This window comes from Capricornis sumatraensis, chromosome 14 (genome assembly GCF_032405125.1).
Source record: "Capricornis sumatraensis isolate serow.1 chromosome 14, serow.2, whole genome shotgun sequence".
In the NCBI taxonomy this organism is placed as follows: Eukaryota; Metazoa; Chordata; class Mammalia; order Artiodactyla; family Bovidae; genus Capricornis; species Capricornis sumatraensis.
The window spans coordinates 37,591,051-37,603,932 of record NC_091082.1 but is presented as its reverse complement, the minus strand read 5'-3'; the positions used below and the strand labels follow the sequence as shown (position 1 = coordinate 37,603,932).

Sequence of the window (12,882 nt, the reverse complement as noted above, 5' to 3'; positions counted from 1 at the left end):
AAAAAAGACTATACTAATCTTTCTTTTTAAGTTTGCATAAGAGACATCTGATTATTAAAAACAAAAATAAATGTAGTGTGGGTTTTATGACATGGGTGGAAATAAAAGATATGGCAATATCACACAAACTCTGTAAAACCGGTGTATGTAATTACTCTGCTCTAAGGTAACTGCACGTGTGGGAAGTATAAAGTGGAAAGTGGATAGTGCCGGGTATGACGTAAGAGGGAGAGAAATAGCATGGTGGTCTTGCTGAGTTGAGAAAACACAGATTAAAGTCAGGGAGGCTGTGGCACCATAAAGAAGTGGTCTGTAATTCTGCAGAGGAGAGAGATACACTGAAACAGAATTCCAGGGGAAGAGGTAGTGTTTGCCCAGTCCTGCATGTTATAAGCGTCTTAGATTCAAAGCTGGGACTCCTCTGGAGTCTGATGTTCAGCTCTCCAAATTCCTGTGCATTCCAGAATGCACTGAGTGCTATTTCTGTCTGTCTGTGTTTCCCTTCATCTGATTTATTCCTGAAATTCTGTAGAGTCAGAAATTCTTTCTAGTCATTCATTTTTTATTAATCATCTCCAAATAGATTTTCTTGACATAATAGCGTGTTGGTCCTCCATTTAGAAAGATATAATGAAAGAATCTTCTTTTTCACGTGTTTATTTTATTTTTATCAAGTGATGTTTACGTATTTTAGGAAGACACCACAAAAACAGCATTCCTTTGTCCTAGGTCCTTCTCACCTCCAAGTCTCTTTTTCTACAGACAGACACATACAAATCCTTCAGCTCTGTCTTCTGTTGTTTCTTTTATTTATTTTTTATTATCGTATTCATACTACTGTCTCTTGTTATTTAGTTGCAGATATTATCTACTAATTTCCCACCATGAAAGATGAGGATTCAGATCTCTTACACCTATCTCAACCAATCCTTACACATCCTATCTTCCCCATGCTGTAATTATCACATAGTCTTTCATTAAATCCTGTTCAATGTTTAAAAAATACTTCAGTTCAGTTCAGTCACTCAGTCGTGTCCAACTCTTTGCGACCCCATGAATCACAGCACGCCAGGCCTCCCTGTCCATCACCAACTCCCGGAGTTCACTCAGACTCATGTCCATTGAGTCAGTGATGCCATCCAGCCATCTCATCCTCTGTTGTCCCCTTCTCCTCCTGCCCCCAGTCCCTCCCAGCATCAGAGTCTTTTCTAATGAGTCAACTCTTCACATGAGGTGGCCAAAGTACTGGAGTTTCAGCTTTAGCATCATTCCTTCCAAAGAAATCCCAGGGCTGATCTCCTTCAGAATGGACTGGTTGGATCTCCTTGCAGTCCAAAGGACTCTCAAGAGTCTTCTCCAACACCACAGTTCAAAAGCATCAATTCTTCGGCGCTCAGCCTTCTTCACAGTCCAACTCTCACATCCATACATGACCACTGGAAAAACCATAGCCTTGACTGGATGGACCTTAGTCGGCAAAGTAACGTCTCTGCTTTTCAATATGCTATTTAGGTTGGTCATAACTTTTCTTCCAAGGAGTAAGCGTCTTTTAATTGCATGGCTGCAGTCACCATCTGCAGTGATTTTGGAGCCCCCAAAAATAAAATCTGACACTGTTTCCACTCTTTCCCCATCTATTTCCCATGAAGTGATGGGACCGGATGCCATGATCTTAGTTTTCTGAATGTTGAGCTTTAAGCCAAATATACTTTTACAAATATTATTTATGACTGTGCCATGCTATTTGTTTTAATTACATTTCTTTTCTTGAACAGCTTTTTGTTTTCCTTGGAGTAAGTGACTCATTTGCTTTGCTTAGTTTTCTGTATGAATCTCACTTTTGTTGCTGTGTCCAACTCTTTGCGACCCTATGGACTGCAGAGTGCCAGGCTTCCCTGTCCTTTACTATCTCCCTGAGTTTACTCAAGCTCATGTCCATTGAGTTGATGATGCTACTAACCATCTCATCCTCTATTAGCCCCTTCTCTTTTTGCCCTCAATCTTTCCCAGTATCACGGTCTTCTCCAGTGAGTCGGCTCTTCACATCATGTGGCCAAGGTATTGGAGCTGCAGCATCAGTCCTTTCAATGAATATTCAGGGTTGTTTCCTTTAGGATTGACAGGTTTTTGATATCCTTGCTGTCTAAGGGAATCTCAAGAATCTTCTCCAGCACCACAGTTTGAAAGCATCAACTCTTTGGCACTCAGCCTTCTCACTAGTTTATCCCCAAACTCTCCACTACATTTAGGAAATTGAGCAATTCCTTTCTTTCTCAGACACAATGAATAACTTAGTGACTCTCTTGTCTGGAGGTTTGCATACTCTGATTCTAGTCTGTAGGCCCACTGTCCAATAGGCCTACTGTACAACTGTCATCCTAAAATTACCTTTCCTCATCATCATGGAATTTTAATATGTTGCTTTCTAGTATTGGATCCTCTGTTTCCTGGATCCATCTGTGTCTTTCTTCTCAATTTAGTGGTAGTTAAGCAAGAGAGCTCCAGAAAAACATCTATTTCTGCTTTATTGACTATGCCAAAGCCTTTGACTGTGTGAATCACAATAAACTGTGGAAAATTCTGAAAGAGATGGGAATATCAGACCACCTGCCCTGTCTCTTGAGAAACCTATATGCAGGTCAGGAAGCAACAGTTAGAACTGGGCATGGAACTACAGACGGATTCCAAATAGGAAAAGGAATACGTCAAGGCTGTATATTGTCACCCTGCTTATTTAACGTATATGCAGAGTACATCATGAGAAATGCTGGGCTGGAAGAAGCACAAGCTGGAATCAAGATTGCTGGGAGAAATATCAATAACCTCAGATATGCAGATGACACCACTCATGGCAGAAAGTGAAGAGGAACTAAAAAGCCTCTTGGTGAAAGTGAAAGAGGAGAGTGAAAAAGTCGGCTTAAAGTTCAACATTCAGAAAACGAAGATCATGGCATCTGGTCCCATCACCTCATGTGAAATAGATGGAGAAACAGTGGAAACAGTGTCAGACTTTATTTTTCTGGGCTTCAAAATCACTGCAGATGGTGACTGCAGCCATGAAATTAAAAGTCACTTACTCCTTGGAAGAAAAGTTATGACCAACCTAGATAGCATAGTGAAAAGCAGAGACATTACTTTGCCAACAAAGGTCCATCTAGTCAAGGCTATAGTTCTTCCTGTGGTCATGTATGGATGTGAGAGTTGGATTATAAAGAAACCTGAGCGCTGAAGAATTGATGCTTTTGAACTGTGGTGATGGAGAAGACTCCTGAGAGTCCCTTGGACTGCAAGGAGATCCAACCAGTCCATTCTGAAGGAGATCAGTCCTGGGATTCCTTTGGAAGGAATGATGCTAAAGCTGAAACTCCAGTACTTTGGCCACCTCATGCGAAGAGTTGACTCATTGGAAAAGGCTCTGGTGCTGGGAGAGATTGGGGGCAGGAGAAGGGGACAACAGAGGATGAGATGGCTGGATGGCATCACCGACTCGATGGACGTGAGTTTGAGTGAACTCCGGGAGTTGGTGATGGACAGGGAGGCCTGGCATGCTGCGATTCATGGGCTTGCAAAGAGTTGGACATGACTGAGAGACTGAACTGAACTGAACCTCTAAAAGGTTCCATTGGAAGTAAATATTTCATAATCTTGCATGTCTGAAAAATGCCTTCATTTCTATTCTTATACTTGATGAATAAATTGTCTAGACTGGACATAATATTATAGATTTGAACTTACTCTTCTCTTAGAATTTAGAAGACACTACATTGTCTTTTAATTTACTGTTGAGGCATCTGATGCCATCCTAATTATCAAAGCTTCTGTTATAATCTTCCCCCCTTATTTGGAAGCCTTTAGGGTGTTACGTTTATTTCTGGTGTTCTGAAATATTGTAATTATATAATTTTGTATGGATCATTATTACCTGGATAGTTGCTTCAATTTTAACCTTTCCCAATGTTTGTGAGTTTCTATATTAACTTTCAGCTTGCTTTTTGTTTCTCACATTGAAGTCAAAATTAAACAGTTTAAATCACTATACATTTATAAGAAGTCAGTTTTTGTGTGGGGATGTCTTGCTGTAATTCTTTTTCTTTCTATGAAATTGTTTTGGATGTTCTTGGCCATTTGTTTTTCCATATGACTGTTAGGATTATATTATTGGTTTATATACATACAGACACATATAAACACCCCTTCACATATGCAAGCTTGTAGATGTTCACTGAATTTAGAGACTAATTTTGGGAAAACTTTGTCTGTAACTTGCCATCTTCCCATCTGTGAATATGGTTTCTGTCTTCATTGTTGTAGGTTTCTCTTATTTGTGTAAAGTTTTATAATTATGCTCAGGTAAAGGTGAATTATATAAAGTTAAATTCATTACCTTTATTTGTTAGATTTGCTCCTAGATACCTTGTGGAGTTTTTTGTTTTGGGGCTATTATAAATGGATAACTTAAAATTTTGCATTTTAATAGTTTGTTGCTATTGTTTATGACCACAGTTGACTTTTGTATGTGTATTCATCCTGAAACAAGCAAGCTTGCTAAACTTTTTTTTTTATTAGTTCAAAACAATTTATAGATTCTATATGTATATTTTTCTATATAGACAATCTTATAATCTACAAATAATGACCAGCTTTGTGTTTTGTCCTTTCCAGTCCTTACATTTTTACTTTGCTGTATTTTTTTTCTTATCATGCAGTTAGTGATCTTCAGCACAGGATTAATGTTTAGGAATTGGGAGCTTCTCTGCGTTGTTCATAGCTTTATTGGTGTTTTCCCTGTAGTTTTAAATTAAGTAGTATATTTGCTGGAAGCTTTTGGTATGTATTCTTCATCAGATTAAGGAAGTTTCTGTTTCTGATTGCCATGTTATGGTTGTTAATGTTGTACATTCAAATCATTTTTCTGCATCTATTGAGTGGATATCAGTGTTTTTCCTGTTATATGATGAGTGACATAGATTGTCCAGTGTTAAAGCATACATTCTTCGAATGTAAATGTAACTTTATCATCAAGTTGTATTGCTTGCTATATTTGATCAAATTGCTACATTGACCATGCTAAAATTTTATATTGAATTGTTACCTGAGATTCATATCTGACATTGCTTATATCTGAGTTCGCAGTATAATTTTCCTTCTCAAATTTTTCTTGTCTGCCTTATGTTGTGTTTAGGTTGTTTTAGCCTTATAAAATGAACAGGGGAGCCATGTCCCCCACCCTTACCCATTTTGGATCTACAACAGTTCTTATATACTGGGGTTATCTGTTTCTTACGTAATTGGTGGAACTCACTTTAAATCACCTTTGCTTCAGTGAGGTTTTGTTTTCTTCTTGTTTTGTTTGTTTTCCAGGTAGATTTTATACTATTGATTCAAACTTTTTAATGGTTATAGGTCTCTTTGGTTTTCTATTTCTTCCTGAGTCAGTTTTGGTAAGTTACATTTTTTTCTATGAAAATTATCTCTTTTCTCTGCATTTTCAATTTTATTTGTATAAAATTGTTCAGATTGCACTCTTTCTAGTTTTAAAATCTCAATTACATGCATATTTCACCCCTTTCTTCATTCCTAATATTGTTTATTTATGCTTAACTTTTTCTTCATAAGTTTTGACATAGAGCATTTTACTAAATATTTTCCAGCTTTAGTTAGAATTCTTCTGTGGACCATTAATTATTTAGATGTGTGCCTTTTAGTATTCATAGTACAGTATTTACTTATCTGGTGTTTATAGAAAGTTTTCTTTTACTGAAGAGTAGATCTATTTGTTAGCAGTTTGTTAGCATTTGTCAAGATTATGTTTTGATTTTGCATGGGCCAGTTCTTTTAACTATTACGTTACATATTTGTTTGAAATTATGAATCTTTTTCTAACTTTTGGTTGCAGATATCTGTAATAAGATAAAAGTTGTAAACTTTGTTCAAAATTTTAATATTCTGACTACCTCTGTTTCTTTCTCATCTATTTATTATTTAAAAATCTTTACTATGATGTTGAATTTCTTAATTTTCCCTTGTAATTTTCACAACTCTTTTGTAGCTGTGTTGTTAGTTACATATTATTTAGGATTGCTCTTCCATGGTATTTTCTATTTATGTTAATAAATGATTAAAAATCATAATAATCATCTTGGCCTTAGAATCTAGTTTGACTGATAATTAATACAGCTCCCTTAGCTTTCTTTTGTTTAGCATATGCCTGGCATATTTTTCCATCCTTTTTCTTAAAAAACGTTTCTTAGGTTCTATGATTAAACAGATTATTGCTGATTTTTTAAAAAATTTTTCATTGTGGTTTTGTCGTCTAATGTGATAATGGTGCTTTTTGATAGGTGAACTTAATCATTTGTGAATTTCATTATTTGTTTGTATTTCTTTCTAGTATCTTGGACTATTTACTATAGGTTTTGCTTGTTTGTTTACATCATGCTTCCCACCCCCTTTCCTGCTTTTTGTTGGCTGGGTCAAATTTGTTTTTATTTCTTTTTTTTTTTCCTTTTTGGAAGTTATACATTCTATTTCAAATGTTTTAATGTTTATCTTAAAAATTTAAGCATTTATCATTTATGTTAAATCTAGTTTTCCCCATATTCCTAATCGAAGAAAAAAACTTAGTTTATCTTATATACAAAAATTAGCTCAAAATGGATCAAAATCCTAAATGTAAGAGTTAAGTTTTATGATATTGGATTTGGCAGTGATTTCTTGGATATGACAGAAGACAATATGCAACAACAAAAATAGATGAATAGACTACATCATCATTAAAAATTTCTATGCATCACAAGATACAGTTGTTATAGTGAAACGGCAGCCTATACAGTGGGAGAAAGTAGTTGCAAATTGTATGTCTGACAAGAGGTTATTATCCAGAATGTATAAAGAATTCCTGCAACTCAATAACAGACTAACAACCCAGTTCAAAATACGCAAAGGATTTGAAGTGATGTTTCTCCTAAGAAAATAGACGAATGACTCTGCATCACTAGTCAGTACGGAAATGCACATCAAAACCACAATGAGATACTGCTTCATACCATTAGGATGGCCACTATAAAAAAAACAATAATAACAAGTTTTAGTAAAGTTGTGGGAAAATTGGAACCTTTGTGCACTGCTGATGGAGTTGTAAAATGCTGTAGCCACTGTGGAAAATAGTATAACAGTTCTTCAAAAAGCTGAAAACAAAATTACCATATGATCTAGCAGTTCCACGTTTGTGTACATATTCCACAGAAGGTAAAGCAGAGTCTCAGAGAAATATTTGTTCACCCATGTTCACAGCACCATTATTCACAGAAGTCAAGGGATGTAAGCAACTCAGGTGTCCACTGTTGGATGAATGGGAAAAAAAATGTGGTATATCCATACATTGGAACGTTATTCAGCTTTAAAAGAACATCCTGATCCATCCTACAACATGGATAGACCTTTTAAAAAACATGCCAAGTGATATACACCAGACACAAACGAACACGTTATTGTGCAATTTCACTTGTATCAACTACCTAGAGTAGTCAAATTCTTAGCAGCTATAGTGGTGGTTGTTAGGGTCTGGGAGGAGAAGGGGATGGGGGAGTTATTATTTAATAGATTTTCAGTTTTGTAAGATGAAAAGAGTTTTAGAAATGGACGACGGTGACGGTTGCACAGCAGTGTAAATGTACTTAATGCCACCGAACTATACACTTGGAAATGGTTATGGTGGTAAATTTTGTCATGGGTATTTTACCGCAATTTAAAAAATAATAATTAGCCACTATGGAGAACAGTGTAGAGATTCCTTAAAAAATTGCAAATAGAACTACCTTATGACCCAGCAATCCCACTGCTGGGCATACACACCGAGGAAACCAGAATTGAAAGAGACACATGTACCCCAATGTTCATCGCAGCACTGTTTATAATAGCCAGGACATGTAAACAACCTAGATGTCCATCAGCAGATGAATGGATAAGAAAGCTGTGGTACATATACACAATGGAGTATTACTCAGCCATTAAAAAGAATTCATTTGAATCAGTTCTGATGAGATGGATGAAACTGGAGCCGATTATACAGAGTGAAGTAAGCCAGAAAGAAAAACACCAATACAGTATACTAACACATATATATGGAATTTAGAAAGAAGGCAATGACGACCCTGTATGCAAGACAGGAAAAAAGACACAGCTGTGTATAACGGACTTTTGGACTCAGAGGGAGAGGGAGAGGGTGGGATGATTTGAGAGAATGGCATTCTATCATGTATACTATCATGTAAGAATCGAATCGCCAGTCTGTGTCTGACGCAGGATACAGCATGCTTGGGGCTGGTGCATGGGGATGACCCACAGAGATGTTATGGGGAGGGAGCTGGGAGGGGGGTTCATGTTTGGGAACACATGTAAGAATTAAAGATTTTTAAATTAAAAAAATAAATAAATAAAAAATAAAAAATAATAATTAAAAAATAAATGAAAAAATAGAAAACCAAGAAGCTCAGAACATTTTAATCCTGATCACTCCCTTAGTAACTGGCTGTCTTCCGGTGTTTTAGTTCCATACTATTTTTCATCGTTTGAGTAGTTATTCCTTCCTCCTCCTCCCCCATCTCCTATCGCTGTTATTGCTCCTGCTCATCTTCATGTTTCTCTTTATTGCCCTGTTTCTCCTTTTCTTCATCGTTATTTTATCCAGTTAGTCACCGTTTAGGTGCATGCTAAAGTTGACTAATATCTTTGTTCACAGGTGCTTCTAGTGTCACATTTCTTCCTCTGGATTATGTTTCTTGATTTGAAGTATATCCCTTAGTACTCCTGTTTAACTAAAAGAGTCTATATGTGGTAGTTCACTCACTCTTTGTATGAAAATATCTTTATTTAATCCCCATTTTATAATTTAGGTGGGTAGGGAATATAATATTGACCATTACTTTGTTTCATCACTTTGAAAAATACAATTCCATTTTCTTCTAACAGCTACATTAGCATTAATAATTCAGCTGTCATTCTAATTATCATTTCTTGGGTAGAAAAATCTCTCTTTATTTCAGAGGTTTTTAAAATCTCTTACCTTTAGTGCTCTGTAGTTTAACAAAGTATACAGATATGGATCTGATTTTATTTCTTCATGTCTTTTATTTCAACAACTATTTTTTTCCATTTTAAGACTTTATTTTTTTTCAGCTTTTTCTTATGCTTTAGATTTTTTAACATCTAATAATTTTGAACATACTTATTTTATGAAGTGGAACTGATAATTTTTTGAGGTCTGATTGTGGTGTTTGTTTGGATTTCTGGCTTTTGCTTATAAATGGAATGTTTCCTCATTTAGTTATATTATTGGATTCTGAACTCATCTTTTAGTGAATTTTTATGTGTGAGAATTATATGAGGCCAAGTTTGAGCATGTATCCTCCAGGTCATTTTGAATCTGTTATGAGAAGCTTTCTAGGTGCCCCTAACCAGATGCCAGTATTTTACCAGTTTCTTGGCTTGAGAATTTCTGAACCCCAGAAGTCCTGTGCATTAGAATCCCAAGTGGTGGGACTATGTGACCTAAAAGTTACAGGTTTCTAAAGGGGTAAATTTTTTTCACATATGTCACTGTGTTTCTCTGCTGAATGGCAGATTTTGTAATTCACCTTTTTACTTACAATATACCCTTTAGGCCTGGAGAAAGGAATGGCTGCCCACTCTAGTATTTGTGCCAGGAGAATTCCATGGGCAGTGTAGTCTGGCGGGCTACAATTCTTGGGGTTACAAAGAGTCAGACATGACTAAGCGAATGGCTGACTGACTAACACACGCATGCATACGCACACCTTTTAGGATAAAGATTATATGGGGCAGACTTTTACTTCAAAACTCAAGTAAGCACAGGATCTTTCCTTTTGACCTTATGTATATGTTAAAAGTCAAGTACCTAGAAAATGAAAACAATTTCCCAACTGCACTCCTGCTCTAATGCTTATTGCCCTAGTTTCTAATAATTTCTTGATTACATATATCTAAGAATGTCTCTTTATTTAAAGGCTCATTTATACATTTAGAAAATGTTTGTTATATTTTATCTAGTATTTTTAAGAGTTTTCAAGAATGTTCAAGTTACTTAATCTCAGTATTGCCAAAGAAGTCTGTTCTATAATTAAGAATGGTACTTTAGGAAATTCAGAGTATTAACCATTATTTTATCTTGAGAATGTTCATTTCTTGGTATGTTCTCTAAAAACATATAAAAAACTAATTTTCTTTTATTTTGGAATACCTTAAAAGATATGTGCCCAGGATCTGTTTTTAGCTGTTGTTTTCTAAGTTATATCTACATTGCCATAATTGTATGTTCTCTGTTTAGACTCAGTGTTTTGAAGAATATTTTTCCCCTTTTATAATTTTTTTTTCAATTCTAACATTATCTATTTTTTTTTAATTTTAAAATCTTTAATTCTTACATGTGTAAGAATTATTTTTAAATAAATAAATAGTTTGCAGGACATTATTAACATTTATTTAGTTAGATTATCATTAAAATGTTTTAAAATAATCTCCAAGCTGCTTATAATAGTAGCCAGATTTTTTTCTATTTCTTTCCCCACATAATTAATGGTAAAACTTTAAAAGTTCCACTTAAAATATGGCAATGTTGGACAGATAATATCAAAAATAAGAATGTTCTAAAATAAATATTCAATTTGTGGTTCATGGCTGTGGTGTTCAAATCATCTTTACTCTAAGTGTAGTCAACTAAGTCACAGCTATAATAAACATTCTATAGTGTTGAAAATCTGGAGAACTTGTCGGTGTGGTAATTATATATATTTTAAGTTATATGGACAAGGAGACTAAATTCAGATAATGACAAAATTGAAGTTGCTATGAAATAGTTCTTATTGTGTTTCTATATAAATATAAATATTTCTAATTAAAATAATTATTTATTTCTAATATATTATGGTTGATTACTAACAATGTGAACTTCTTCAGGTCCAATCCTCAGTGGCTGTTGGAACTCCAGATTATATCTCTCCTGAAATCCTTCAAGCCATGGAAGATGGAAAAGGCAGATATGGACCTGAGTGTGACTGGTGGTCTTTGGGGGTCTGTATGTATGAAATGCTTTATGGAGAAACACCATTTTATGCAGAATCTCTGGTGGAAACATATGGAAAAATCATGAATCACAAAGTTAGTATATTTTACTATTTTTCACATTAGTGTGGCAAATAATACATATAATAAAATTAAAATGTGATATTTAAAAAGAGAATAATTTTCCAAAAATAATAAATAATCTAATTTCTATGCTAGTAGGGAACATGACCAACATGAGTAATCAAAGTCCATAAATTATTTTTTAATCTATAAATTATAAAATTGTTAGTCTTCATCTTGTAATTTATCAGAGATGCTAATAAGTAAGACAATTAAATGATCTCTCCAGTAGAGTAACAAAGATCATGAGCAGACAATTTATCATTACTACTATAGCAGAGACATTACTTTGCCAACTAAGGTCCATCTAGTCAAGGCTATGGTTTTTCCTGTGGTCATGTATGGATGTGAGAGTTGGACTGTGAAGAAGCCTGAGTGCCGAAGAATTGATGCTTTTGAACTGTGGTGTTGGAGAAGACTCTTGAGAGTCCCTTGGACTGCAAGGAGATCCAACCAGTCCATTCTGAAGGAGATCAGTCCTGGGATTTCTTTGGAAGGAATGATGCTAAAGCTGAAACTCCAGTACTTTGGCCACCTCATGTGAAGAACTGACTCATTGGAAAAGACTTTGATGCTGGGAGGGATTGGGGGCAGGAGGAGAAGGGGACGACAGAGGATGAGATGGCTGGATGGCATCACGGACTCGATGGACGTGAGTCTGAGTGAACTCCGGGAATTGGTGATGGACAGGGAGGCCTGGCGTGCTGCGATTCATGGGGTCGCAAAGAGTCGGACACGACTGAGCAACTGAACTGAACTATAGTATAAGTGTAATCATGACTAGAATGCATTTAAAATTCTCGATCTTAATAGATAGATGAAATCCAAATTAAAATAAGAATGGTATACTTTTTCTCCCTGACAAATTGGCAAAGATGAAAAGAAAATAGTACTCTTTACTATAAATGATCCATTGAGAAGAACAGTGTTAGACATCATTGATAGGGGTATAAATTGATACAATTTTTCTGTCAAGAAGTCTGTAAGTATTCATCAACAACCTTAGAAATAAATGGTTAAAACTTTTGGTTGAGCACCTTCAATACTAAGAATCTACCATAAGGAAATATTCACAGAACAAAGCTATATGTGTAAGAATACTTATCCCAGTATTATTTATGATCATCAAACATTGGAAACAGTCCAGATACACAGCAGGAAAGAATAAAATTTTAATCCATTTAATACCAAATGAAATAGATTGCATGAGAGGAGGGAGACTGATTATCAGTCTCAGAAGATTATGGGTAATTTCAAAAACCTAGAATATGAATAGGAATATCCCATAAAGGGAGTGGTAATCTGTTCTTTTTAATTTGTTGTGGTAGTACAATTATAATTAATTGCTATATATAGTTGTTGTTAGTTGCTAAGTCATGTCGGACTGTTTTGTGTCCCCATGGACTGTAATCCGCCAGGCTCCTCTGTCCATGGGATTTCCCAGCCAAGACTACTGGAGTGGGTTGCCATTTCCTTCTCCAGGGGATCTTCCTGACCCAGGAATTGAACCCAGGTCTCTTACATCGCAAGCGGATTCTTTACTACTGAGCCACCAGGGAAGCCCCAAATACACACACACACACACACACACGTTAGTTTTACAAAGGTGATGCTTTTCTGTCTGGCTGCAAAGATAATCTGCTAAATAGTTATCAAGAGTTTGAAAACAAGAAATAGCTC

General features: G+C 35.5%; 1 protein-coding gene across 6 annotated transcripts in view; it reads left to right on the top strand.

Moving 5' to 3' along the window:
• Positions 1–12,882, top strand: part of CDC42BPA (CDC42 binding protein kinase alpha) — a 300,642-nt gene that overhangs the window by 144,252 nt on the left and 143,508 nt on the right. For all 6 annotated transcript variants that reach the window (XM_068985895.1, XM_068985894.1, XM_068985892.1 and 3 more), the window contains exon 7: positions 10,975–11,175. In XM_068985895.1, the coding sequence (XP_068841996.1) occupies positions 10,975–11,175 (201 nt within the window). The remainder of the gene's footprint in view (positions 1–10,974; positions 11,176–12,882) is intronic.